The sequence below is a fragment of the Scyliorhinus torazame genome, chromosome 22 (genome assembly GCF_047496885.1).
Source record: "Scyliorhinus torazame isolate Kashiwa2021f chromosome 22, sScyTor2.1, whole genome shotgun sequence".
Classification (NCBI taxonomy): domain Eukaryota; kingdom Metazoa; phylum Chordata; class Chondrichthyes; order Carcharhiniformes; family Scyliorhinidae; genus Scyliorhinus; species Scyliorhinus torazame.
The window spans coordinates 105,555,899-105,582,966 of record NC_092728.1 but is presented as its reverse complement, the minus strand read 5'-3'; the positions used below and the strand labels follow the sequence as shown (position 1 = coordinate 105,582,966).

The window sequence follows — 27,068 nt, the reverse complement described above, 5'->3', positions numbered from 1 at the left end:
GCCTCGGATTGCTTGCTGAAGAATTTTATTGGAATGGCGCGGCCTGGATGCGGGACCTGTAGAACTTCCTCCGGTAGGAGAAAATCAAGTCTGAACTGAGGGTTCAGCAGAGGGCTTTGAGACAAGGTGGGGGGTGTTCGTGGCCATGTTTGAGGAGCTGTTCATTGCAGGTGGTGGTGGTGGGTGGGGGGGAAAGAGAGAGAGAGAGAGAGAGAGAGAGAGAGAGAGAGAGAGAGAGAGAGAGAGAGAGAGAGAGAGAGAGAGAGAGAGAGAGAGAGAGAGAGAGAAAGAGAAAAAAAGAGGAGAGGGGGGCACGGGGTGAAAATGGGGAAAAAAATCTGTGCAGACATTGGGAGATGGGGAGCAAATTATTTGTGTTTTGTTAGTGAATAAATGTGGAAAAAAACCAGCTCCCAGTCCAGGAGAAAACGTGAGCTTCAAAATACATTACAGCTAGGCACCAACAGGTGATCAAATGTCTTTAAACGTTGCCTCCACCCCTCCCTGTGAGGAAACCCTTGCTCACTCCATGGCTTTGCCTCCATCCCACGCTGTGGGGAAACCCTTGCTCACTCCATGGCTTTGCCTCCATCCCTCCCTGTAGGGAAACCCTTGCTCACTCCATGGCTTTGATGCCATCCCTCCCTGTGGTTAACCCCTTGCTCACTCCATGGCTTTGACTCCATCCCACACTGTGGTTAACCCCTTGCTCACTCCAGGGCTTTGACTCCATCCCTCCCGGTGGGGAAAGCCTTGCTCACTCCATGGCTTTGACTCCATCCCTCCCTGTGGGGAAACCCTTGCTCACTCCATGGCCTTGACTCCATCCCTCCCTGTGGGGAAACCCTTGCTCACTCAATGGCTTTGACTCCATCCCTCCCTGTGGTTAACCCCTTGCTCACTCCATGGCTTTGCCTCCACCCCTCCCTGTGGGGAAACCCTTGCTCACTCCATGGCTTTGCCTCCATCCCTCACTGTGGAGAAACCCTTGCTCACTCCATGGCTTTGCCTCCATCCCACGCTGTGGGGAAACCCTTGCTCACTCCATGGCTTTGCCTCCACCCCTCCCTGTGGGGAAACCCTTGCTCACTCCAGGGCTTTGACTCCATCCCTCACTGTGGAGAAACCCTTGCTCACTCCATCCCTCACTGTGGAGAAACCCTTGCTCACTCCATCCCTCGCTGTGGGGAAACCCTTGCTCACTCCATGGCTTTGCCTCCATCCCTCACTGTGGAGAAACCCTTGCTCACTCCATGGCTTTGCCTCCACCCCTCCCTGTGGGGAAACCCTTGCTCACTCCAGGGCCTTGACTCCATCCCTACCTGTGGGGAAACCCTTGCTCACTCAATGGCTTTGCCTCCATCCCACGCTGTGGGGAAACCCTTGCTCACTCCATGGCTTTGATGCCATCCCTCCCTGTGGAGAAACCCTTGCTCACTCCAGGGCTTTGCCACCACCCCTCCCTGTGGAGAAACCCTTGCTCACTCAATGGCTTTGCCTCCATCCCACGCTGTGGGGAAACCATTGCTCACTCCATGGCTTTAACTCCATCCCTCCCTGTGGGGAAACCCTTGCTCACTCCAGGGCTTTCGACAATGGTACAGCAGAGAATTCACCAAGTGAGGAAATATTGCACAAACTTGTTAGAACACTTGAATCAGTAGCATCTATGAATCAAGGGTTGATGGCTTAGGATTAGATCTCAAACATATTATTGATCAGAATTGGCCTATACTCAAATCCACAGACATTTTTTAAAAATGGTTAAATTACAACCCCTAGTGATAAGGCACACAGGGAGATGGGATAAACAAGTGTTCATGGAGCTCCAGGGAGTGTGAATTGGTTCCAGATTACAGTCACACAGAAGTAGCTTTTTTTAAAAATTGCAATGTTCCCCATTTCCCAGGTCAGTGAGTTTATCCAGCACGTAACAGAGCCATACAAACCAGGATGGTCCAGATTCCACTCCCAGTCAGTGTTGGTTTACCTGATCTCTCAGATTTACATCAGCAAGGAATTTCCTTCCCCACTGTTACCAGACTCCTAAACAACCCTCTTATGGAATGACCCGATTCAATACTACACTCCTGTATGCATCACCCAATGCCGGTGTCTATGTATTTACACGGTGTACCTGGTGTTGCCCTATTATGTATTTTACTTTTCATGTACTAAATGATCGGTTTGAGTTGCTCGCAGAAAATACTTTTCACTGTACCTCAGTACACATGACGATAAACAAATCCAATCCAATCCAATCAAAAGTACACATGCAATAGCACCAGCTTTAATTGCGATGCTGCTGCAGTCAAATAGCTTTCCACCTCAAGCCCGACTCCAGTCCTGATGTTTGTTGACTTTCCAGCAGGGATTACAAACTAGAGTCAGGCTGTGAGAATGGCAACCAACACTTTCACAAGGATAATGGCCAACTAAGGGCTCTTAATACCTTTGGTAGCATACCCAAGTTCGTTTTATGGGGGTCAATACTCTCAGTAAAGATGAAGGAAATGGTTTTTAAAAAACTGTCCTCGTTACACAGGTAGAAAACAGCACCTACCTGTCTATTTCATCTCGAGAAACTACATTTCCTTTCTTCAAGGCTTTAATAGCAAACAGTTTCTTAGTCAATTTATGTTCTGCTAGCAGCACCTAGAATAGAGCAAGTTAGTTAGAACAGAAATACAGCAACCCACGGGTTTCTGAAAGTGAAGCCCCAATATTTGCTCCACCCCCACATTCAACACACCCAGAGGTGCTCCAGAGGATCCCAGGATACCAAAGATAATGGGCGGGATTCTCCTGCAATCGGCGGGGTGGCCCATACAGGCGCCAAGGGCGGCGCGAACCACTCCAGCGTCTGGCATCCCAGAAGTTGCGGAATCCTCCGCACTTCTGGGGGCTAGGCCGGCGCTGGAGGGGTTGGCGCCCCACCAACTGGCGCCGAAGAGCCGCCGCAAGTTGGCGCATGTGCAGAACCGCCGGCGTGTTTCCTGCGCATGCGCAGGGGGTTTCTTCACCGCGCCGGCCATGGCGGAGCCTTACAAAGGCCGGCACGGAGGGAAAGAGTGCCACTACAGCACTCTACAGTGCCTGCAGACCGGTGGGCCCCGATTGCGGGCTAGGCCGGATCCCCCCGCGCCTCCCCAAGGACCCCGCTAACCACCCTCCAGGCCAGGTTCTGCCCGGATGGACCATGTCCATTTCACGCCGGCGGGACTGGCTGAAAATGGGCGGCCGCTCGGCTCATCGGGGCCCAGAGAATTGCCGGCACTGCCAACGGCCCCCGAACGGCGCGGCGCGATCCCCGCCCAAAAACCGGCACCGGAGAATTCGGCAGCCGGCGTGGGAGCAGCGGGGCGGCACATCGCCCCCCCCCGGGCAATTCTACATTGGGCAATCCCCCCCCCCCCAATGTTTCAGTCCCTACCAAGGTTTTTCCACAGTCACACATTCTGCAGGGGGTATACAAAATCTGAATAATTTTTCCCTCCTAAATCTATGAACAGGAGGCTGGCTGTAGTTCTTCTAAATGACCACGCTCCTTCTCCTAACTCAACACCATCCAGACAAAACACCATCCAGGCAATGAAAATGGGCCCCCAGTTGCACCTGCTCACTGGGTAAACTGGAGTCTTGCATAGCCAACTTTATCCTGGGCTGATTGAAAGGTTCAGAGACTTCTGTTACTTTAGTATGTATTGATTTTACACTTTCTTCTTTCTTTCATGGACATCGGTATCTCTGAGCCAGCATTTGTTGCCCATCCCTAATTACCCTTGAACTGAGTGGCTTACTTAGCCAGATCAGTAAGGAAGGCAGATTTTGTTTTGTTATGGGCCAGGGTTGAGAGAACCCCAAAGTGTATCATGGAATTCACCTGACCCACAACTTTGAATAGATTGTGGTTATGGGGAGCACATGGGCCTACTCTGCAGGTGTGATGCAACAGAGATCGACAGTACTTTTAAATTAAAACAATATTTATTTATGAAACCAGTTAACACTTTATAAACCCACAGTAAACATCTTAACTATCAACACTAACAAACCCCCCAAAGAATACAGTACTCTATAAGTAACTCTTAATCTTTCCCTGTAACAGCCATAAGACATAAAAAACATTTTTACAGAAATACATCAGATTTAACTTCTCTACAGAAGCAGGTATTATTTTTAAATCACCAAAGGATCTGGAGACAGTCTTTGCAGAGAGAGAGCGAGAGAGAGAGAGAGACTAATACACATTCTTGCTGTGACTGCAGCTAACCAGCTCTCAAAACGAAATTAAAACACACCATGTGGCAGACAGCCCAAAGCGAAAGTAAAAGCAGACAGACAGCCCAACTCCACCCACTCTGACATCACTGATAAACACCCATTTCTTAAAGGTACATCTACTACAGCTATTTTATAAACACCTATTTCTTAAAAGTACTCTCACACGGCACTTGCCTAAAGGTCAATAGTGAGCTAGGTGGATTTTTACAACAAATTGATGATAGTTTCATGGTCAATTCCAGATATTTTAATGAAATTTAAACCCATGGATCATTAGCCTAATCCTCTAGATTACTAATCCAATGATATTACCACTACCTCACCCGCTCCCCTGCCAAATTTCTCAGCTTTAAAATGGGTTTTCACACCAGATATTTCACATGGATTCAGCGTCCCAGTGCCATTCCAACCTGCAAGTGTCACGTGCCTAAAAAAATTCAAGGTGTTGAACTGAGAATACCTATTGCTGCGTTTCAGCTTGCTGGATATATGCCAAATACCAACAAGTGCTTTGTTTATCTTCAGACAACAGAAGAATAAAAGATCTCTAGATAAAGAATAACCACTATTTGTATTTCATTTTAAATGACATAAATCCATGGTATCAAGCCTTGACTGTTTGAAAATGAAAACAACTTCTGCACAAATACTCAATATAAAACTCAACCTTGAAAATGCCCTTTTATATTGATATGGCTGTTTCCAGTCACATTTTTAAATTTGTTTGACCGCTTTTTTTGCACAAGAAAGAATGCTGATTTTACCTGCAGGAAGTGCAGCCGTCTCCAGCTCCTCCAAGACAGAGTTAGGGAACTGGAGCTGGAGTTGGACGAACTTCGGATCATTCGGGAGGCAGAGGGAGTCATAGATAGCAGCTTCAGGGAATTAGTTACACCAAAGATTGGAGATAGATGGGTAACTGTAAGAGGGACTGGTAAGAAGCAGTCAGTGCAGGGATCCCCTGCGGTCGTTCCCCTGAGTAACAAGTATACCGCTTTGGATACTTGTGGTGGTGGGGGGGGGGGGGGGGGGGGGACTTACCAGGGGTAAGCCATGGGGTACGGGCCTCTGGCACGGAGTCTGTCCCTGTTGCTCAGAAGGGAAGGGGGGAGAGGAGCGCATTAGTAATTGGGGACTCGATAGTCAGGGGCACCGATAGGAGATTTTGTGGGAGCGAGAGTTTGGTATGTTGCCTCCCAGGTGCAAGGGTACGTGATGTCTCGGATCGTGTTTTCCGGGTCCTTAAGGGGGAGGGGGAGCAGCCCCAAGTCGTGGTCCACATTGGCACTAACGACATAGGTAGGAAAGGGGACAAGGATGTCAGGCAGGCTTTCAGGGAGCTAGGATGGAAGCTCAGAACGAGAACAAACAGAGTTATCATCTCTGGGTTGTTGCCCGTGCCACGTGATAATGAGATGAGGAATAGGGAGAGAGAGCAATTAAACACGTGGCTACAGGGATGGTGCAGGCGGGAGGGATTCAGATTTCTGGATAATTGGGGCTCTTTCTGGGGAAGGTGGGACCTCTTCAGACAGGATGGTCTACATCTGTACCTGAGGGGCACAAATATCCTTTGGGGGGGGGGGGGGGGGGGGAGAAGAGAAGAGAGATTTGTTAGTGCTCTTTGGGGGGTTTAAACTAATGCAGCAGGGGCATGGGAACCTGGATTGTAGTTTTAGGGTACGGGAGAATGGGAGTATAGAGGTCAGGAGCACAGACTTGACTTCACAGGAGGGGGCCAGTGTTCAGGTAGGTGGTTTGAAGTGTGTCTACTTCAATGCCAGGAGTATACGAAATAAGTTAGGGGAACTGGCAGCATGGGTTGGTACCTGGGACTTCGATGTTGTGGCCATTTCGGAGACATGGATAGAGCAGGGACAGGAATGGATGTTGCAGGTTCCGGGGTTTAGGTGTTTTAGTAAGCTCAGAGAAGGAGGCAAAAGAGGGGGAGGTGTGGCGCTGCTAGTCAAGAACAGTATTACGGTGGCGGAGAGGATGCTAGATGGGGACTCTTCTTCCGAGGTGGTATGGGCTGAGGTTAGAAACAGGAAAGGAGAGGTCACCCTGTTGGGAGTTTTCTATAGGCCTCCAAATAGTTCTAGGGATGTAGAGGAAAGGATGGCGAAGATGATTCTGGATAAGAGCGAAAGTAACAGGGTAGTTATTATGGGAGACTTTAACTTTCCAAATATTGACTGGAAAAGATTTGTTAGAGTACATTAGATGTGTCGTTTTTTGTACAATGTGTGCAGGAGGGTTTCCTGACACAATATGTTGACAGGCCAACAAGAGGCGAGGCCACTTTGGATTTGGTTTTGGGTAATGAACCAGGCCAGGTGTTAGATTTGGAGGTAGGAGAGCACTTTGGGGACAGTGACCACAATTCGGTGACGTTTACGTTAGTGATGGAAAGGGATAAGTATACACCGCAGGGCAAGAGTTATAGCTGGGGGAAGGGCAATTATGATGCCATTAGACATGACTTGGGGGGGATAGGTTGGAGAAGTAGGCTGCAAGTGTTGGGCACACTGGATAAGTGGAGCTTGTTCAAGGAACAGCTACTGCGTGTTCTTGATAAGTACGTACCGGTCAGGCAGGGTGGAAGGCGTCGAGCGAGGGAACCGTGGTTTACCAAAGAAGTGGAATCTCTTGTTGAGAGGAAGAAGGAGGCCTATGTGAAGATGAGGTGTGAAGTTTCAGTTGGGGCGATTGATAGTTACAAGGTAGCGAGGAAGAATCTAAAGAGAGAGCTAAGACGAGCAAGGAGGGGACATGAGAAGTATTTGGCAGGTAGGATCAAGGAAAACCCAAAAGCTTTCTATAGGTATGTCAGGAATAAAAGAATGACTAGGGTAAGAGTGGGGCCAGTCAAGGACAGGGATGGGAAGTTGTGTGTGGAGTCTGAAGAGATAGGCGAGATACTAAATGAATATTTTTCGTCAGTATTCACTCAGGAAAGAGAGAATGTTGTGGGAGAATGCTGAGGCCCAGGCTATTAGAATAGATGGCATTGAGGTACGTAGGGAAGAGGTGTTGGCAATTCTGGACAGGCTGAAAATAGATAAGTCCCCAGGGCCTGATGGGATTTATCCTAGGATTCTCTGGGAAGCCAGGGAAGAGATTGCTGGGCCTTTGGCTTTGATTTTTATGTCATCATTGGCTACAGGAATAGTGCCAGAGGACTGGAGGATAGCAAATGTGGTCCCTTTGTTCAAGAAGGGGAGTAGAGACAACCCCGGCAACTATAGACCGGTGAGCCTCACGTCTGTTGTGGGTAAAGTCTTGGAGGGGATTATAAGAGACAAGATTTATAATCATCTAGATAGGAATAATATGATCAGGGATAGTCAGCATGGCTTTGTGAAGGGTAGGTCATGCCTCACAAACCTTATCGAGTTCTTTGAGAAGGTGACTGAACAGGTAGACAAAGGTAGAGCAGTTGATGTGGTGTATATGGATTTCAGTAAAGCGTTTGATAAGGTTCCCCACGGTAGGCTATGGCAGAAAATACGGAGGCTGGGGATTGAGGGTGATTTAGAGATATGGATCAGAAATTGGCTAGCTGAAAGAAGACAGAGGGTGGTGGTTGATGGGAAATGTTCAGAATGGAGCTCAGTTACAAGTGGCGTACCACAAGGATCTGTTCTGGGGCCGTTGCTGTTTGTCATGTTTATCAATGACCTAGAGGAGGGCGCAGAAGGGTGGGTAAGTAAATTTGCAGACGACACTAAAGTCGGTGGTGTTGCTGACAGTGCGGAAGGATGTAGCAGGTTACAGAGGGACATAGATAAGCTGCAGAGCTGGGCTGAGAGGTGGCAAATGGAGTTTAATGTAGAGAAGTGTGAGGTGATTCACTTTGGAAGGAATAACAGGAATGCGGAATATTTGGCTAATGGTAAAGTTCTTGAAAGTGTGGATGAGCAGAGGGATCTAGGTGTCCATGTACATAGATCCCTGAAAGTTGCCACCCAGGTTGATAGGGTTGTGAAGAAGGCCTATGGAGTGTTGGCCTTTATTGGTAGAGGGATTGAGTTCCGGAGGTCATGTTGCAGCTGTACAAAACTCTGGTACAGCCGCATTTGGAGTATTGCGTACAGTTCTGGTCACCGCATTATAGGAAGGACGTGGAAGCTTTGGAGCGGGTGCAGAGGAGATTTACCAGGATGTTGCCGGGTATGGAGGGAAAATCTTCTGAGGAAAGGCTGATGGACTTGAGGTTGTTTTCGTTGGAGAGAAGAAGGTTAAGAGGAGACTTAATAGAGGCATACAAAACGATCAGGGGGTTAGATAGGGTGGACAGTGAGAGCCTTCTCCCGCAGATGGAAATGGCTAGCACGAGGGGACATTGCTTTAAACTGAGGGGTAATAGATATAGGACAGAGGTCAGAGGTAGGTTCTTTACGCAAAGAGTGGTGAGGCCGTGGAATGCCCTACCTGCAACAGTAGTGAACTCGCCAACATTGAGGGCATTTAAAAGTTTATTGGATAAGCATATGGATGATAATGGCATAGTGTAGGTTCGATGGATTTTGTTTCGGTGCAACATTGTGGGCCGAAGGGTCTGTACTGCACTGTATCGTTCTATGTTCTAAAGAACTTAGGTGAAATAAAAAGTAATGTGCTACCTTTTGATAAAAGCAAATTACTGTGTATGCTGTAACCCAAGAACAGAAAATACTGGACAATCTCAGCAGGTCTGACAGCATCTGTGGAGAGAGAAGGGAGTCTGGATGACTCTTTGTCAAAGCTGGAGAGAAGTGGAAATAGGGTCAGATTTATACTGTTGTGGGGAGAGGGCGGTTGTGAAGCGATGGGGGTGGACAGAGGGTCAGTGATAGGTGGAGATTGACAAAGATGTCGTGGAGAGAAAGACAAAAGGGGGGGGGGAGGACAGCACGGAGGCACAGTGGTAGCACTGCGCACTCTCAGCGGCGAGGTCCCAGGTTCGATCCCGGCTCTGGGTCACTGTCCGTGTGGAGTTTGCACATTCTCCCAGTGTATGCATGGGTTTCGCCCCCACAACACAAAGATGTGCAGGGTAGGTGGATTGAATACGCTAAATTGCCCCTTAATTGGAAAAATGAATTGGGTACTCTAAATTTAAAAAAAGACAAAAAGAATGTAAACGGTGTGATTAAGGCTAAGAAATGAAATGATATGAAATGAAAGGAAAGAAAATCGCTTATTGTCACAAGTAGGCTGCAAATGGAGTTATTGTGAAAAGACCCTAGTCGCCACATTCCGGCGCCTGTTCGGGGAGGCTGGTACGGGAATTGAACCGTGCTGCTGGCCTGCCTTGGTCTGCTTTCAAAGCCAGCGATTTGGCTCGGTGCTAAACCAGCACCCAAGAAGGGTGCTGATAGTGGCACAATGAGATCAGAATGTGTGAATGGCAGAACAAAGGTGAGCAGTGTGTCAAAGAGCAACTAGGAACAGATGGCCCAAGTGAGATGGGGGAGGAAACAATGTGAGGGAAAGACAGATCAATGGAAGAAATGAAATAAAAATGGGATGAAGGTGGAGGAGGGAGTTCACAGTCTGAAGTTATTGAACTCAATATTAACTCCAGAAGGCTGGACCGTGCCTAATCAGAAGATGAGATGCTGTTCCTCGTGTTTGCGCTGGTCTTCACTGGAAGATTGCAGCAGGCCGAGGATGGAAATGTGGACACGAGTTGAAATGGCAAGCGACAGGAAGGTTAGGTCCTGCTGGTGGACAGACCGGAAGTGTTCAGCAAAGAGGTAATCCGGCCTGTGTTCAGTCTCGCCAATGTAGAGTAGACTGCAATGGGAGCAGCAAATGCAGTAGACCAGATTGAAGAAGGTGCACGTGAAACACTGCCTCACTTGAAAAGTGTGTTTAGGCCCTGGGATAGTGAGCAGGGAGGTGGTAAAGGGGCAGGTGTTACACATTCTGCGATTGCATGGGAAGGTGCAATGGGAAGAAGGCAAGCTTTTGGGGGTGATGGAGGAGTGGGCCAGGGTATCCCAGAAGGAACTGTCCCTGCGAAATGCTGACAACGGTAGCGAGGTTGATGATGTGTTTGGTGGTGGCATCATGCTGGAGTTGGTGGAACTGGCGGAGGACGATTCTTTTAATGCGGAGGCTGGTTGGGTGGAAAATGAGGACGGGGGGGGCCCTATATTAGTTCCAGAGGGAGGGGGTGAGAGCAGATGTGCGGGAGATGGGTCGGACACTGATGAGAGCCCTGTCGACCATAAATGATTTGGAGGAAAATGTTTGCAGGCGACATAAAGGTCGATGGAATTGCAGATGGGGACGAGGATCATCAGAGGATGCAGCAGGATATAGATCGGTTGGAGACTTGGGCGGAGAGATGGCAGATGGAGTTTAATCCAGATAAATGTGAGCCAATACATTTTGGAAGGTCTAATACAGATGTAAATATACAGTAAATGGCAGAACCCTTAAGGATATTGATAGGCAGAGGGATCTGGGCATACAGGTACAGAGATCCCCGAAAATGGCAATGCAGGTGGAGAAGGTAGTTAAGAAGGCATACAGCATGCTTGCCTTCATCGGCCAGGGCATTGAGTTTAAAAATTGGCAAGTCATGTTGCTGCTTTATAGAATCTTAGTTCGGCCGCATTTGGAATAGAGCAAGAAGTCTTACAATACCAGGTTAAAGTCCAACAGGTTTGTTTCAAATCACTAGCTTTCGGAGCACTGCTCCTTCCTCAGTTGACTGAAGAGGTATGTTCCAGAAACATAAATATAGACAAAGTCAAAGATGCAAGACAATGCTTTGAATTAGAGCATTCACAGGTAATTAAATCTTTACTAATCCAGAGATAGGGGTAACTCCAAAGAGGTGTGAATTGTTTCAAGCCAGGACAGTTGGTAGGATTTCACAAGCTCAGGCCAGATGGTGGGGGATGAATGTAATGCGACATGAATTCAAGGTCAGTGTCTAAATTAAACAAGGCAACCCACTTCTGAAAGAATTGCGTGGCACGTCCACTGTTATCTTAGAGATATGTTTCTAAACTTTTATAATTTAATAAATGCTTATTGGCACAAGATGGCTTACATTAACACTGCAATAAAGTTACTGTGAAAAGCCCCTAGTCGCCACATTCTGACACCTGTTCGGCTACATATGGAGGAAGAATTCAGAATGTCCAATTCACCTAACAAGCGCGTCTTTTGGGACTTGTGGGAGAAAACCAGAGCGCCCGGAGGGAACCCATGCAGGCACGGGTAGAACGTGCAGACCACACAGTGACCCAAGCCAGGAATCGAACCTGGGATCCTGGAGCTGTGAAGCAACAGTGATATCCACTGTGCTACCGTGCCGCTGGACTGAGGGGAGGGGAAAGATTTCTTCACCCAGGAGTGGTGAATCTGCGGAATTCACTACAGAAAGTAGTTGAGGCCAAAATGTTGTGTAATTTAGGATGGAATTAGATATGGATCTTACATAGAATTTACAGTGCAGAAGGAGGCCATTCAGCCCATCGAGTCTGCACCGGCCCACGCCGCCACCCTGTCCCCGTAACCCAGAAACACCACCTAACTTTTTTTTGGACACTAAGGGCAATTTATCTTGGGGCTAAAGGAATCAAGAGATATGGGGGAAGAAAGGTAGGATCGGGGTATTGAACTTGATGATCAGAATGAATGGTGGAGCAGGCGCGAAGATAAGGCTTCTGCTTCTATTTATAAGGTGTAGGTTTTCAAGTAAGTGACTCATTTGTAACCAATGTACTGAGGAATAAAACATTTTTTTTTTTTTTTTTTTTTTTAAAATGCTTTTATTGGTTTTGCATTTAACTTGTAACAACATTGCGGAATAAGGATTTAAATAATAAAAAATAAGAGAACAAAAGATCTACTTCCGGTTGCGGCTATGCCTGGGTAGGTCGCACGTTCAGCAGCTCCCGCCGTGAACAGACTTTTGGGCCCTCTTCAGGAGCCCCAGCAGCACTTGGACGACAATTCCCGGTGTGGGAAGGCAGCGGTAATGTTCCCCCAGCATTGCATGGAGTGGACCAGGAGTGGAGCTGTTAAAAAAGTGATCTTGGAGGAGAGAGGAGAACGGGCGCGAAAAAGTAAGATGGCGGCGGGCAGAGACCAGGCAGCGTGGGCGCAATGGTCGCGGGAGCAGCAGGAGTTCCTGAAAAGCTGTTTTGCGGAGCTGAAAGCAGAGATGCTGGTCCCAATGAAAGCATCGATTGAGAGGCTGGTGGAGACCCAGAAGGCTCAAGGGACAGTGATTAGAGAGGTGCAGCAGAAAGCCTCTGAAAGTGGAGGTGCACGAGGCGCAGAATAAAAAGTGGCAGGAAAATGTTGAGGACCTGGAGAACAGGTAGAGGAGGAAGAATCTCCGGATTCTGGGTCTCCCTGAAAGTATAGAGGGGTCCGACATCGGGGCATATCTGGTTGTTCCTTTTGCTGCCTATCTCCGAAGTACAGCCCCAAGATAAAGCTCTTAATATATTCCAGAACAAAACAAAAAAAATCAATGTTATTTGTCCAACTCGGGGCCGCCAATCAGATACTTAAAAAGAAAAATTACCATGTAAAATATTAAAGACGTTTGCTGGTGAGGGAAAAATCAATTAAATTTCAAAGCCCGTGAACTTATCCAGGCAATTATAAAGGTAAGCTATTGACAATATAGGGCTAAGACATCAGCAAATTAAACCATTTTTTTGTTCCATGAAAGTAAACTATAGATGCCAAGCACCAGATATGCCCCGATGTCGGACCCCTCTATAAATGCAAGTAAATTCCATCCACATATCATGCCTTTGAAAAGTTATTTTCCATACTAGGACTGTGGTACCACCTGCCACTTACAGAAGCAAAGCAGAAATATGCATTTAAAGAGATGCCATGTTTAAGACACTGAACAAAATGTAGATTCTGAGAAAGGTGATAAACTCCCAATTTATCACAAATTCCCCCATACCTTTCCAAAGTGACCTCGTCCCAGCAAGGCAACACAATCGAAATCTTCAATACCCAAGGTCTGATTTCTGAAAAAAGATATTAGAATATACATTTTATGGGCTGCAACTGCAACAGCTACTAACTAGTTTTGACAGAAACTACTGGAAATGCACAAAAAGTCAGTTAACACCAGAAAAGGAGTAATGTTATGAAGAATGAACTTTTTTCTCACCCCAGAAGTACACAGAAACATACATAGAAAATAGAAGCCCCTCGTGCCTGCTCCACCATTCATTATGATCATTGCTAATCATCAAATTCAATACCCTGATCCCACCTTCCACTCCCACATCCCTTTAGCCCCAAGAGCTATATCCAATTTCTTCTTGAAAGAAGACCCCCTGCACAACGCTCGCACTTGTCCTCCACTCCTGCATAGAACCGACTCATCCTGGACCTAGTCAGGTGAGCCCTATACACCACTTTAAAATTGTTTCTGGAACATACCTCTTCATTCACCTGAGGAAGGAGCAGCACTCCGAAAGCTACTGACATCAAAACAAACCTGTTGGACTTTAACCTGGTGTTGTAAAACTTCTTACTTTAAAATTGTATTAAGCCAAGCCTTGGCATACAAGAATGTGGAGTTTACCCTTCACAGGGCCTCACGCCACACCTCATCATGAAGACCTTATCTTATGAAGAAAAGTTGAAAAGGTTGGTTGTGTTTGATGTACAGGTATTTTCTAGCCCAGAAAGTAGTGGAGGCTGGGTCACTGAATTTATTCAAGTCTGAGTTAGACAAATGTTTGGTAGAAAAGAAAGTCAATGGTTATGGAGGGACAGACAGCAAAATGGAGTTGAGACCACAATCAGATCAATCGCGATCTTATTGAATGGCAGAGTAAACTCGAAGGGCCAATGGCCTCCTCCTGCTCCTATATAACGGAAGCTCATACACCAACTGCTCACTTGGATGAGATTGAGAAGGCTTGCAGAAATCCATGGAATCATACCTTAATACAGGCTAGAGCTCTGATGGAATAAAATTTCAATATTGACCAAGTTCAATCCAGAGGTAATAAAGTACAGAGGAGTAATTCTGTAATCGGCCCAAGACAAGTTACCATTTAAAATTGACCACCTCAGGAAGAAATAAGATCAAGATCCAAGCTAATGAAATCCCACTTAGTGCTGAAATAGTGTTCAACTTCTTGTAACATGATTTATTTAAGCTGCTTATCCGTTCAGATATACAGAAGATTTAGAACATAGAACGATACAGCGCAGTACAGGCCCTTTAGCCCACGATGTTGCACCGAAACAAAAGCCATCTAACCTACACTATGCCATTATCATCCATATGCTTATCCAATAAACTTTTAAATGCCCTCAATGTTGGCGAGTTCACTACTGTTGCCGGTAGGGCATTCCACGGCCTCACCACTCTTTGCGTAAAGAACCTACCTCTGACCTATATCTATTACCCCTCAGTTTAAAGCTATGTCCCCTCGTGCCAGCCATTTCCATCCGCGGGAGAAGGCTCTCACTGTCCACCCGATCTAACCCCCTGATCATTTATAATGGTCAGTCCTTACCTGGGTGGATTTTGTATCTCTGGGGCTTGGTTAGTCTGTCGAGTTGTCATCTCTGTACCACTTCCATTTGCACTCTTTAAAAAAAGAGACAAACACAGAATAATTAATCTGAAGAGCACTCAAAAATTGCAACAGAGGGGTAAGTGAACAAGAAATGGTTTTACACAAGATTATAGATTTTGCATTCCACCATTATACATTATTGCACATTGATGTAAGTGGTTGCTTAACATTTAAAGCAAAGGTAGTTAGTTAGTACCTTATCTACCAGCAATATCCCAAAGCACTTTACAAACAAACAATGAAGTACTTCAAAGTGGAGTCACTTATGTAGGTCAGTTCAGTAGCCAATTTACACCCAGCAATGATATGAAGTGATCGTCTCACGTGTTAAGTGGTATCAGTTGATTGAGAAATAGAGCAAAGCTCTACTAATATCCTAGCCAATGTCCACCTGGATTCTTGCAAGTTAATATACAGCTGCAATCAAAATCACTTAAACCCACAGATTTATCTCAAAATGCACACATCACAAAGGTTCCCAATATTAATAGGCATTTTTATCTTAAGAACATTTATAAGCCATTTTCTTATTTGGCAAACCAATTACAACACCATTATTACTTTGTTGCTCACGGTGTCGCTTCTCCGAGAACTTGCATTACTTACTTGACTGTCAGCAATTGAAAGTATCCTTTCCTCTGAGGCGCAATTTATAAAAAGTCGAGGTGGCTTGGGAGGCGGCTCTGGACTGAAGTTTAGGTTGATAGGTGTAAAGTCCCTGTACATATACACACACACAATTAACAAATAAAAAAAAGACCCAGACAAACAAGATTTTCCACATGGAAAAAGTGTTTACTATTAGAAGATTTAAGTCTAGGGTGAATATTTTGGAAACTACAAATATAATTAATTACTCTGGTTAATCGTTTCAGCAGACCTTCACCCCAACTACATTGTATTTCCTTGTAAACCATAGCTTTTATTTGAATGGCAATAAATTCTGATATCTCCTCTTTCCTGCAATTATCTGGATAATTGGCCATGTTAAATTGCCCCCTTAAACATCCAAAAGGTTAGGTGGGGTTACTGGGATATGGTAGGGGCTTGGGTTTAAGTAGGGTGCTCTTTCCAAGGGCCGGTGCAGACTGGATGGGTCAAATGGCCTCCTTCTGCACTATAAATTATATGATTCTATGATCACATTTGCCATCCCCTCTGCAGTATCACCTTCATAATCCTATCCACCTTCCCCATCCAAACAAACAAACAAGCCTATTACCCACCCACCCCCCCCCCCCCCCCCCCCCCCCAAAGAAAATCCTAAGTGAAAAGACCGGCAGGTATTGAAATAAGAACAAGAATCGCAGCAACACATTGATCTTCACTGCCTGTACCCGGCCCGCCAATGACAGAGGGAGATTGTCCCACCTCAGTAAATCAGCCTTCGCTATCCCACCAAGCTAGTGAAATTAAACTTCCGAAGCCCTATCCAATCCCGAAATACCTAAAGTGAGACACTGCCAGACAAAATAGTATTCCCTCCACCCCCGGAGGGGAGACCACAAAGTAATCACTTGTCCCCAAATTAATTTTATAGCCTCAAAATGTCTCAAATCTCTGAAGCAACCCCATTATGCTCCCCACCGAAGAGCCCGGCTCAAAAATGTACAGTAACATGTCATCTGCATGCAAGGACACCCTATGTTCCACCCACTCCTCCACAACCATGAGCTCCTCAGTGCAATGGTCAAGGGATCTATAGCCAATGCAAATAGAAGAGGGGACATGGGGCCAGTCAATTTGATATAATCCTTTACAAATACCAACCCTGCAGCTTTCCCATTTTTCAAGCTCAGACTCATTAAAGTCAAAACAAGCGGGCTGACAGACCTATGCATCAAACCATCCAAGCAACTAATTTGAATTAATGGGTCACAAGATGTTTTCCATTTGTAAATATTGTCATGGGAATGTCCCTTTAAGAAATGTGTGTTTATCAAATAGCTTCAGTGATGTCATTGTGTGGGTGGAGCTGGGCTGAGATTCTGGCTTTTACTTTTGTTGTGAGCTGGGAGCTGTTTGTGGTTCCGTGTTTTACTTTCGTTCTAGATAGTTGGGAGCTGCATTCAGACAAATAAGGTTTATTTTGGTCTCTCAAGATCACTTGATAATTTAAAAGTGATACCCGTTTTCTGTAAAGAATTCAAACCTACTGTTTTGTGGAAAAAGGGATTGTCTGATTTATGGATGTTTTTACTTGAGTGTATCAGTAAAAGGGAAGTTAAGGGTTAAATATAGAGTCCTGTAGCTGTGTGGGGTAGGTATGTTTGTAGTTGATAAAAATGCTTATTGTGTTTATAAAATGTTAACTGAATTTGTAGAATAAACTTTGTTTTTTTATTTAAAGTGCTTAAGGCCTCTGCTGCATAACACCTGAAGAGTAGGCCCTTGTGCTCCTCATAACCAAAATCTATAAACAGTTGGAGGTCAGGTAAACTCCATGATATACTTTGGTGTTCTCTAAACCCTGGCCCATAACAATACAAAGGAACAGGAAAGTTTTGGATCATACAACTTGCCTTGGTTCTGGTGACAAGGTGTTGAAAGTGCACGGTGCTCCAGATGGGGATGTGAAACTAGAATCAGGTGGAGGCAGTGGTGGACTCATTGTTGCCATGCTGCTACAAGGAGGCAGTATACTCATCATTAGACGTCCCCAGGTGGCAATATTAATATTCATCTGTGATGCTCTCAAAAAGTTTCTCCCTGCGAAAGTCAAGGTGCTTTAATTAGAAAACGTTCAGCAACCATCCCTCATGCTTAAGCATAGGCTGGTAAAGACCAGTAAAAACACACATTATTTGAAATTTAACAAAAAAATTGTTGTAAAACAAATCTCTGGTACACTTGAGTTCTATAATATTTTGCAACCCAGTGAGTAAGCCTGATAGAACCAACCCACCTTTCTCTTTGGGGAAAATTCGATTCTGTCTTCGTAGTTTTGGGTATCGGTCAATTGCAGGGTTACAGAAGATCACCTGTAATGATTCACACAATTGTTGGGTCTCACAGAATATATTTAGAATACAAATGAACAACATCATCCCCATTGCTGGAAAAAAAGATTCATGGTGTCAAAGCTTTGGTCTTACACTCAGAGCAAATGAATGCCAAATTTCAAAAAGAACAAGAATTTAATCTGCATGATTATTTGACAAATTGGTCGTGGCATTGCCATGGAGCATGCGTGAGGGAAGTATTGTCCTCATACTTTTGTTTAATTCAAAAAAGGGAGCATTGCCTGGATACAAATCTTGTGCCTAGAGAACAGGTCTCTGGATAGGAATACATGTAGCTTCCGGAAAGCGTACCTGAGCCACTTTGCTAACCAAACTTATAGTCTTAAAGTAGGTTGCTAGTGTAGTTCTAGCAACAGCTGTCCAATTGCAGAATCACATCTAACATACGTGCCAACAACTGGTGGATTATCATTTACTCTTCACGAGAGGAAGAGTACGGAAAGTACTCAACCAGCCCATGCTTCCAAAACTCAGAACACGATGTTAAACATCAAGTGATTGTGTGAATGGAAAGCACTTATTGAACAATTCTAAGCATGCCCAGAATTACACTAACAAATAGAAGATTATTAGGCTTGTAATGTAGTTCACTTATGCCTGCTAGCAGTTACATGCATTTCTCTGCAGGCAAAAATAACATGTCCAGGCATTGCTTCTTTTTTTGAATTAAACAAAAACCGGGGGGGGGGGGGGGGGGCATAGTTTCCTAGTGCATTCACCATGGCAACACTTCGACCAGTGTCGTCTTGCCCACCAATTAGCACCTTTTTCTCGTGTAGTATGAGATTTGAAAATTGAATTCTTGCATCTATCCTGCGAGTGCAAGACAAGAGGCTTCAACAGCATGTCTCTCTTTTTTTCAATAACGCTCAGGTTCTCTACTACCAAGTGACATCCCAATACTTTCATGAATGAAGTATCATTGCAATAAGTTGTGTATTTTTAAAAAAAGATTCAATTCCAAGCACAACATTCTATAGAATATTGGAACTGAAGTCATACAAAATCTCAATTGTTCCATTTTGGACTTGAGCAGAGCAAAGGACAAGTACTCACTTATAGAAAAGGAAGTCTTTGGTCCCCCAACTTGCTCTCAGGAAAAAAAAAACTATGCAGTAGCATATGAATTATTTTGACAAAAGGGTTAGCTTAGATGCCTTCCCCAATAGGGCACGATTTATTACATGATGCATGATGTGCTGTACAAGCATAAAGAGGAATAACAGACTCACCTCTGCAGAAAGCAGCCCATGTGGCTCCAAGCACAGAGTCATCACATGGCACTGGTTGTCCAGGAATTCCTCAAGCCTGAGAAACTTTACTGCACATAGCTCTCGCCAGTCCCGCCAGTAAACAGCAATTTCCAACTCACGAGACTACATAGAAGGAAAACCAAAACCTGCAGGATAAATCTGAATGCTACACTAATATTAATTGTGACTAATAATTAGTATGAACACACTGCAGTCAGTCAAAAAAAAAAATTATTTTATTTTTATTTTTAAATTTAGAGTACCCAATTAAATTTTTCCAATTAAGGGGCAATTTAAAGTGTTCAATCCACCTACCCTGCACATCTTTGGGTCATGGGGGCGAAACCCATGAAAACACGGGGAGAACATGCAAACTCCACATGGACAGTGACCCAGAGCCGGGATCGAACCTGGGACCTCGGCGCCGTGAGACTGCAGTGCTACCACTGCGCCACCGTGCTACCTTGCAGTCAGTTAAATTGAATTAAATTATAGTCAACCAATAAAATAATCTATTTCGCTACACTTTCTTACAATTCTCTTAAGTGCTCAAAAATCTTGTGCTCAGCAACTTAACAGCCACAACCCTCCAGGGTAGAAATTTCAGAGATTCGCAACCCTTTAAATTAAGAAAATTCTCATTGCATTCCTAAATGGCTGACACTTTATGCAGAGACAATGGGTGGGAATTTCTGGCCGTTCACACTAGTGTGATTTGACGGCTTTCACAGCAGTGAGGGGTACATTCAATGGGAAACCCGCTGACAACAGCAGGACTAGATGATACCGTCGCCAGGCACTGGCAAGCTGCCCTCCACTGTTGCAGAACACGCCGCAGAGGGGGAGGAAAGTACCACCCAATGGCTCCAAGTTTCAGAATCTACAGTCAGGAGAAACATCTTTCCAGCATCAATCCTGTCCAGCCCTCAAGAAGTTTTTACATTTTAATGAGATCACCTCTCACTCTTACACCAACTATTTGAGCTTCAGATCTAATTAATAGAAGGCAAGGTGGTTTGGATTTTTTGGTTGGAACATCTGAAGTAAATGGTCTTTATGCATTGCCAGTTTCCCAAAGTGTACTCGCTGATTAATTCAAGTGTAGAAAAAGCACCATTCATTGTGAAGTGTTTGTGCTGAAGTCAACACTACCTGTGGATTGATGTGATGGTATTGACATAGGAAACTCAAAAACATGTCGATAAAATTCTCTAAATTTACAGTACCCAATTATTTTTTTTCCCCCAATTAAAGGGCAATTGAGCAGTGCCAATCCACCCCTCCTGCACATCTTTTGGGTTGTGGGGTGACATCCACGCAGACACGTGGAGAATGTGCAAACTCCACACAGACAGTGGCCTGGGGTCGGAATCGAACCAGTGTCCTTGGCGTGTAATGCAGCAGTGCTAACCACTGCACCACCGTGCCGCCCTCATCATGTGGATAAAATTCACTGGTTGTGTAAATTGCAGAATTGTTACAGCAGAGGATGCCATTCGGCCCATTGTCTCTGCACTGGCTCTCCAATTTAGCATGACTAGTGCCCCTGCCTATTCCCCATACCCCTGCACATCATCTAATGCCTCTTGAATGCCTGAATTGTACCCGCACCATACATCCAAACAGTGCATTCCAGACCCTAACCACTCGTTGTGTAAAATAGTATTTCCTTACATCACATTTACTTCTTTTACAATCACTTTAAATTTGTGCCCACTCATTCTTAATACTTTTACGAACTGGAACAGTTTTCTCCCCATCTACACTGTCCAGCCCCCTCATGATTTTGAGCATCCCTTTCAAATCTCTCCAAAGAGAACAGTTCTAATCTCTCCAATTTATCCTCAGGTCTGAAGTTACTCACCCTTGAAACCATTCTTGTAAACCTCTTCTGCACTCTCTCCAATGTGTTCATATCCTTCCTCTTGTGGCACCCAGAACTATACATAATACTCAAGCGGAGGTCTAACTAGGGTTTTGTACCAGTTCAGCATAACCTTTTGGCTTTTGTATTCTATGCCCCAATTAATAAGACCCGGGATGCTTTATTAACTGCTCTCACCACCTGTCATGCTACCTTCAATGATAGGTGCTGTTGCATGCCCTTAGTTCACCTTGATTGGAAGTGGTGATGAATGAGAAAATTGGTATATATATTGTATTTTATATATGTTGCAATAAGGTTTTTAGAAGCCTGGTTTAAGGTATAGATTTGTTGCAGTATTATTAAAGAACCTAGGTTAAGATATCCAGACTGTGTCTGCTAAAACTGTAATTAAAGAGTCATAAAGGTGATTGTTTCTAACCATTTACTTACATATAGAGGGCTATAGCAATATTGTTATGATTGCTGGAAATTCTCTGGAGTGTAGATAATTTATGGTGGAGTGGTGTTTAGTCCTAGCTAAGCGGGTCATGGAACGTAGTGGGATACAAATGATTTAATTAATGGGAGGAGCCAGGTCCGTCGGTAGTTTTACAGCTTGCCTAAGGATTTAAATCTGACAAGACCGAAGGATTAGAAGTTGAACAGCAGTTTTGCCAAATGCTGCTAGAATGAGCAGAAATATACTGGTGTTGCCCATGAAGTGTCTGTATCTCTCCAAGTCTGTCTCTCCAAGTCTCTACACAACTAAGCAAATAATCAGTTTGTTAACTTTATTTATAAGTGACATTTAAACTGTATTGAGTTGCTTAGTTGGGAGTTAGTAGCACGGTATTAAGTTTTCCCTTGCGTTTAAGAACTGTTTAACTGATAATTGTCAAGCTATTTTCTTAAATTTGAGCACACAATTTTTTTCCCCCCCAATTAAGGGGCAATTTAGCGTGGCCGGGAGCAAACCCGGGTCCTCAGCGGCATGAGGCAGCAGTGCTAACCACTGCACCAACGTGCCATCCTATTTTCTTTGATGTTAATGTGGTTAATTATGTGTTTAAAGTTTGTTTTAACATAAAAAATGCCTATTGGTCAGTCATCACTCCTGGGGTGAAGTATCCTTTCTTCAGTTTTACAAATTTAAAATAATGTTTGGGGTTCTTGTCCATTATCCTAACAAATGTTGGGGTCTGGTCCAGTATCCTAACAAAATCAGTATCTTAGGAAGTCAATATCTTCTTGCTATACAGAATTATTCTTTATAACGTGCATGGATTGATTGCAAGTTTATATTGATCATTTGTCTTCAAGCCAAAGCATTTTCATGTTGCAGACAATCTTGACCTAGTAGCTATCGGTGAATTATTTTTAAATGTACAATGTAGCAAAAGAACAGCTATGATTATCACTTAGCAAGACCATGGTGGTGCAGTTGCAGTATTATTCAAAGCATGGTCAGCGACCTCGTGTGGCTTTAAATTGAGTACTTTTCAACTTCAAGGAGAGAGGATCCTTCCTCGCAAAAGAGTTTTATTATTTACCAAGTATTGGAATGGCGGAGTTAGGAGCACTCTTTCCTTCAATTTAGAGGATGTTGATTCAAACTCTACTTCAAGACATCAGCGCATATGGTGGGGTTACAGGATAGGACGGGGGAGTGGGTCCAGATAGGGTGCCCTTTCAGAGGGTTGGTGTAGACTCAATTGGCCAAACGGCCTCCTCTGGACTGTAGGAATTCTATTATTTTATAATTGATCTCCACAACGAATACTAAAGATCCCATGGCTCCATTCAAATATGACCATGGCGTTCTCCAAATGTTCTGGTTCACATTCTTTTAAACATTTTTTTTTAGAGCACCCAACTAGTTTTTTTTTTCCAATTAAGGGGCAATTTAGCATGGCCAGTCCACCTAACCTGCACATCTTTGGGTTGTGGGGGTGAAACCCACGCAGACATGGGGAGAATGTGCAAACTCCACACAGACAGTGACCCAGGCTGGGATTCGAATACGGATCATCAGCGCCGCAGTCCAAGTGCTAACCATTGCGCCACATGCTGCCCTGGTTCACATTCTTAACTCAACAAGATCATTCATCTCATGCCATCTGTGGGACCTTGCAGCAGATAAAATGCCTGCTTTATAAACGTATGCAACAGCAAGAACCTTAATAAAGACTACATGAGACATTTTGCAATGATGCTGTATGAATGCATATTATCTAACAATGGGCCGGCACGGTAGTGCAGTGGTTAGCACTGCTGCATCACGGCACCAAGGTCCCAGGTTCGATCCTGGCCGCAGGTCATTGTCTGTGTGGAGTCTGCACATTCTCCCAGTGTCTGCGTGGGTCTCACCCCACAACTCAAAGATGTGCCAGGTAGGTGGATTGGCCACGCTAAATTGCCCCTTAATTGGAAAAACATAATTGGATACTCTAAAAAAAATTTAAAGGTATCCAACAATGATTTTGCAAATTTAGCAACAGAATTTAGTCATTATGTCAGTACCTAGGTCAGGTGCTGCCACATTATGATGCTCTTCAAGGGCATTATAATTTCAAGTGGAAGGGCATTTCAGTGTTAATAACAAGTTCTGGTGGACCAGTTAGATTTGCTGATGGAAAATGCAATGTTTTCAAATTTGCACAGGTATATTTCAACATGCTTCCTTTGGTTATGTGTTATTTATAAAAACGTTACAGCACCATTTGGATTTTTGTCATTACTGGCTCGCTGAAATGGCTATACATTAGATCTACTCCCCTGCATTTTTCTTTTTCAAATATTTAGCCATTTTTAAAACTATTCTGATTCTGCTTCCATTAGCCCAATTAAGAGTGTGAATCACAGAATTTAGTGCAGACCGAGGCTATTCGGCCAATTGAGTTTGCACCGGCCCCTACAAAGAGCACCCTACTCAAGCCCACGTATCTACCCTATTCCCGTAACCCAGTAACCCCCACTTAACCTTTTTGGACACCAAGGGCAATTTAGCATGGCCAATCCACTTAACCCGCACATCTTTGGACTGTGGGAGGAAACCGGAGCACCCGGAGGCAACCCACGCAGACACGGGGAGAACGTGCAGACTCCGCACAGACAGTGACCCAGCTGAGAATCGAACCTGGGACCCTGGAGCTGTGAAGCAACTGTGCTAACCACTGTGCTACCCTGGTGAAGGAAATGTCTAAATAAATAGGTAGAATTCACAAATTTGGATATTATTTTTCAGAACTGAGAAAATGGATACAGGTTAACTGATAGCCGTGTTTACCCAGAAGCCTTCATAGACCAAATGGGCAGCACTACCCTGAATTAGTAATTGATGTCACCTCACCTGTACCATCGCCTGGTTATCACTGGGCCCCTTTCCTTTTTTGGAAGTAGAGGTAAACTTAATTGCCTTCATTAATAGCAAAGGAATTTTAAGGAAGATTAATGATGGCACAGCCTGATACTATTGCCATTACCTATTAAGAAATCATCCCTAAACAGCTTAGCAAATTAGAATTGGACATCAGACACCCGTTACAAAAATGAATACTAGAGGAATACAGCTCGATCTAAACTGAAGCAGGTGGTGCCCATAGCTGCTAACGGTGATGTAACCTGGTTTTAGAAGAGTTTAAACATACAAGTCTCATTTCAAAAAATCAGAAGTATTGAATTCATAATGGGCAACAAAGATGGCAGACCAGTGAACAAATACTTTGGATCTGTCTCCAAGAGGACACAAATAACCATTCGGAAATACTAGGGGTACCGAGGGTCTAGCATGAAGGAGGGACTGAAGGAGATCTTTATTAGTAATTGTATTGGGAAAATTGATGGGATTAAAACCAGATAGGTCCCCAGGACCTGATGCTCTGCATCCTAGAGTACTTAAAGAAGTGGCCCTGGAAATAGTGGATGCATTGGTGACCATTTTCCACCATTCTATAAACTCTAGAAGAGTTCCAATGGATTGGAGGGTAGCTAATGTAACCACACTTTTTTAAAAAAGGATGGAGAGAGAAAACAGAGAATTATAGATGGGTTTAGCCTGACATCGGTGGTGGGGAAAGTGCTGGAGTCAATTATTAAGGATGAAATAACTGACCATTTGGCAAACGGGACAGGGTAGGTCCAAGTCAGCATGGATTCACTAAAGGGAAATCATGCTTGACAAATCTTCTGGAATATTTTGATGATGTGACCAGTAGAGTGGACAAGGTGAACCAATGGATGTTGTGTATCTGAACTTTCAAAAGGTTTTGTTTTTTAAAAAAGGTCCCATACGAGAGATTAGGGAGCAAAATTAAAGCTCATGGTATTGGGGGTAATGTATTGGCGTGGATAGAGAACTGATTGACAGACAGGAAGCAGAGAGTGGGAATAAACGGGTCCTTTTCAGAGTGGCAGGCAGTGGCTAATGGGGTACCGCAGGGTTCAGTGCTGGACCCCAGTTGTTCACAATATACATTAACGATTTGGACGAAGGAATTGCAAATATCTCCAAATTTGCAGACAACACTAAGCTGGGTGCCAGTGTGTGCTGCGAGGAGGATGCAAAGAGACCCCCTTCTGTACTGTAGGGGTTCTATGGATAAAACAGTGACTGTCGAGAGGAGAATTGATTAGGATGGGGCAGGATGGTCGGTGTTCAGTGGGAGGATCTTGAGATAAATTGGGGGTGAACTATTTTTGCTGGTCAAGGGTCAACAACTAGAATGCAAAAACCTAATATCACGAAAAGACAGAGTTGTCTGTGCCATGCTCTTGAAGTCAAAATGATAAATCCTAGAGGGCGGCATGTGGCGCAATGGATAACAATGGGACATCGGCGCTGAGGACCCGGGTTCAAATCCCGGCCCTGGGTCATTGTCCGTGTGGAGTTTGCACATTCTCCTCATGTCTGCATGGGTTTCACCCCCACAACCCAAAGATGGGCAGGTTAGGTGGATTGGCCACACTAAATTGCGCCTTAATTTGAATAAAAAATAAATAATAAATCCTAGCTCCAATTGGGGACTATCCCAGGCCAGAACTCCCTCAACAATCACCCTCATTTGTGTTCAAAACTGCAACCTCACAGGCACTTATTTTAGGTCTGAGAAAGTGAACTACCTCTCTCCCAAGGAAAATAAGAGATACTTTATTCTGCAAGATAGCCTGGTAAATAATTTATTGGCCAGATTATAATTACCCAAATTCTATAATGGTTTTGGGGGGTGGGGAATGTCTTTTTGTTTCCACTTGAAAATAATGAGAGAGAAGGCGAGTTCTTAAAACTGCTTACAGAATAACTACAAGGGATGTCATACTTTGCAAACTTATTTATAAATTTATTGAAGAATCGTTACAGGGATAGGGCAGGGGAGTGGGCCTTGGTAGGGTGCTCTTTCAAAGGGTTGTGCAATACATTCCAAAGTGGATATGTACATTGCAATACCAATGACTAACAGATAGAAAACATAGTCTTAGTTCTAATGGGCATCTAATGAAAAAGATTTTAAAACATCTTAGCTGAGCTATGGATATCCATCAAATATTCAACGTAATGTTACCTTAAATCCCCTCCAAGAAGCAATTTTAGCACGGTCAATCACCTAATCGGCACATTTTTGTTCTAGTCAAATAAGCCTCAGTTACTTTAATCTGCTGCATGACTAAAGGTTCTCATAGATGATATCTTCTTTGCAAATATTTTATGCACCCTCTCCCTGCCCAGAGATCCCTCCTAATATAATGTATCCAAAAGGTCTACAATATTCTAACTGCAGCTGAATCAAATTACTTCCAGTTTCACCGTTACATCTGCTTTTGGGCTTTATTAATTTACAAAATTGAGTCCCAAATTTAGAATTTAAACCATACTGACCAACCAGGTAGATTCCAATTTGCATTGTTAATTTACCCTGTCAAGTTCAATGCTGAAGGTCTGATCCCAGGTTTGATTCTTCACTGAACGCCAGTGTGTTTGTCCCACGATGCGATTGTCCAGTCTCAGAACAGCACTTGCTTCAGCTGAAAAACAGAATTGGACAATTAACTCAAGCTCATGATGACTTTC

The 27,068-nt window shown here is 44.3% G+C and overlaps 1 protein-coding gene across 3 annotated transcripts in view; it reads right to left on the bottom strand.

The window, feature by feature from the left end:
* The window catches only part of LOC140399318 (serine/threonine-protein kinase N2-like), an 80,020-nt gene that overhangs the window by 33,277 nt on the left and 19,675 nt on the right, over positions 1-27,068 (bottom strand). For all 3 annotated transcript variants that reach the window (XM_072488841.1, XM_072488839.1, XM_072488840.1), the window contains exons 8-15: positions 26,913-27,022; positions 19,117-19,260; positions 17,767-17,842; positions 17,384-17,570; positions 15,468-15,579; positions 14,799-14,872; positions 13,220-13,286; positions 2,564-2,655 (exon numbers count right to left, since the gene is read on the bottom strand). In XM_072488841.1, the coding sequence (XP_072344942.1) occupies positions 2,564-2,655; positions 13,220-13,286; positions 14,799-14,872; positions 15,468-15,579; positions 17,384-17,570; positions 17,767-17,842; positions 19,117-19,260; positions 26,913-27,022 (862 nt within the window). The remainder of the gene's footprint in view (positions 1-2,563; positions 2,656-13,219; positions 13,287-14,798; positions 14,873-15,467; positions 15,580-17,383; positions 17,571-17,766; positions 17,843-19,116; positions 19,261-26,912; positions 27,023-27,068) is intronic.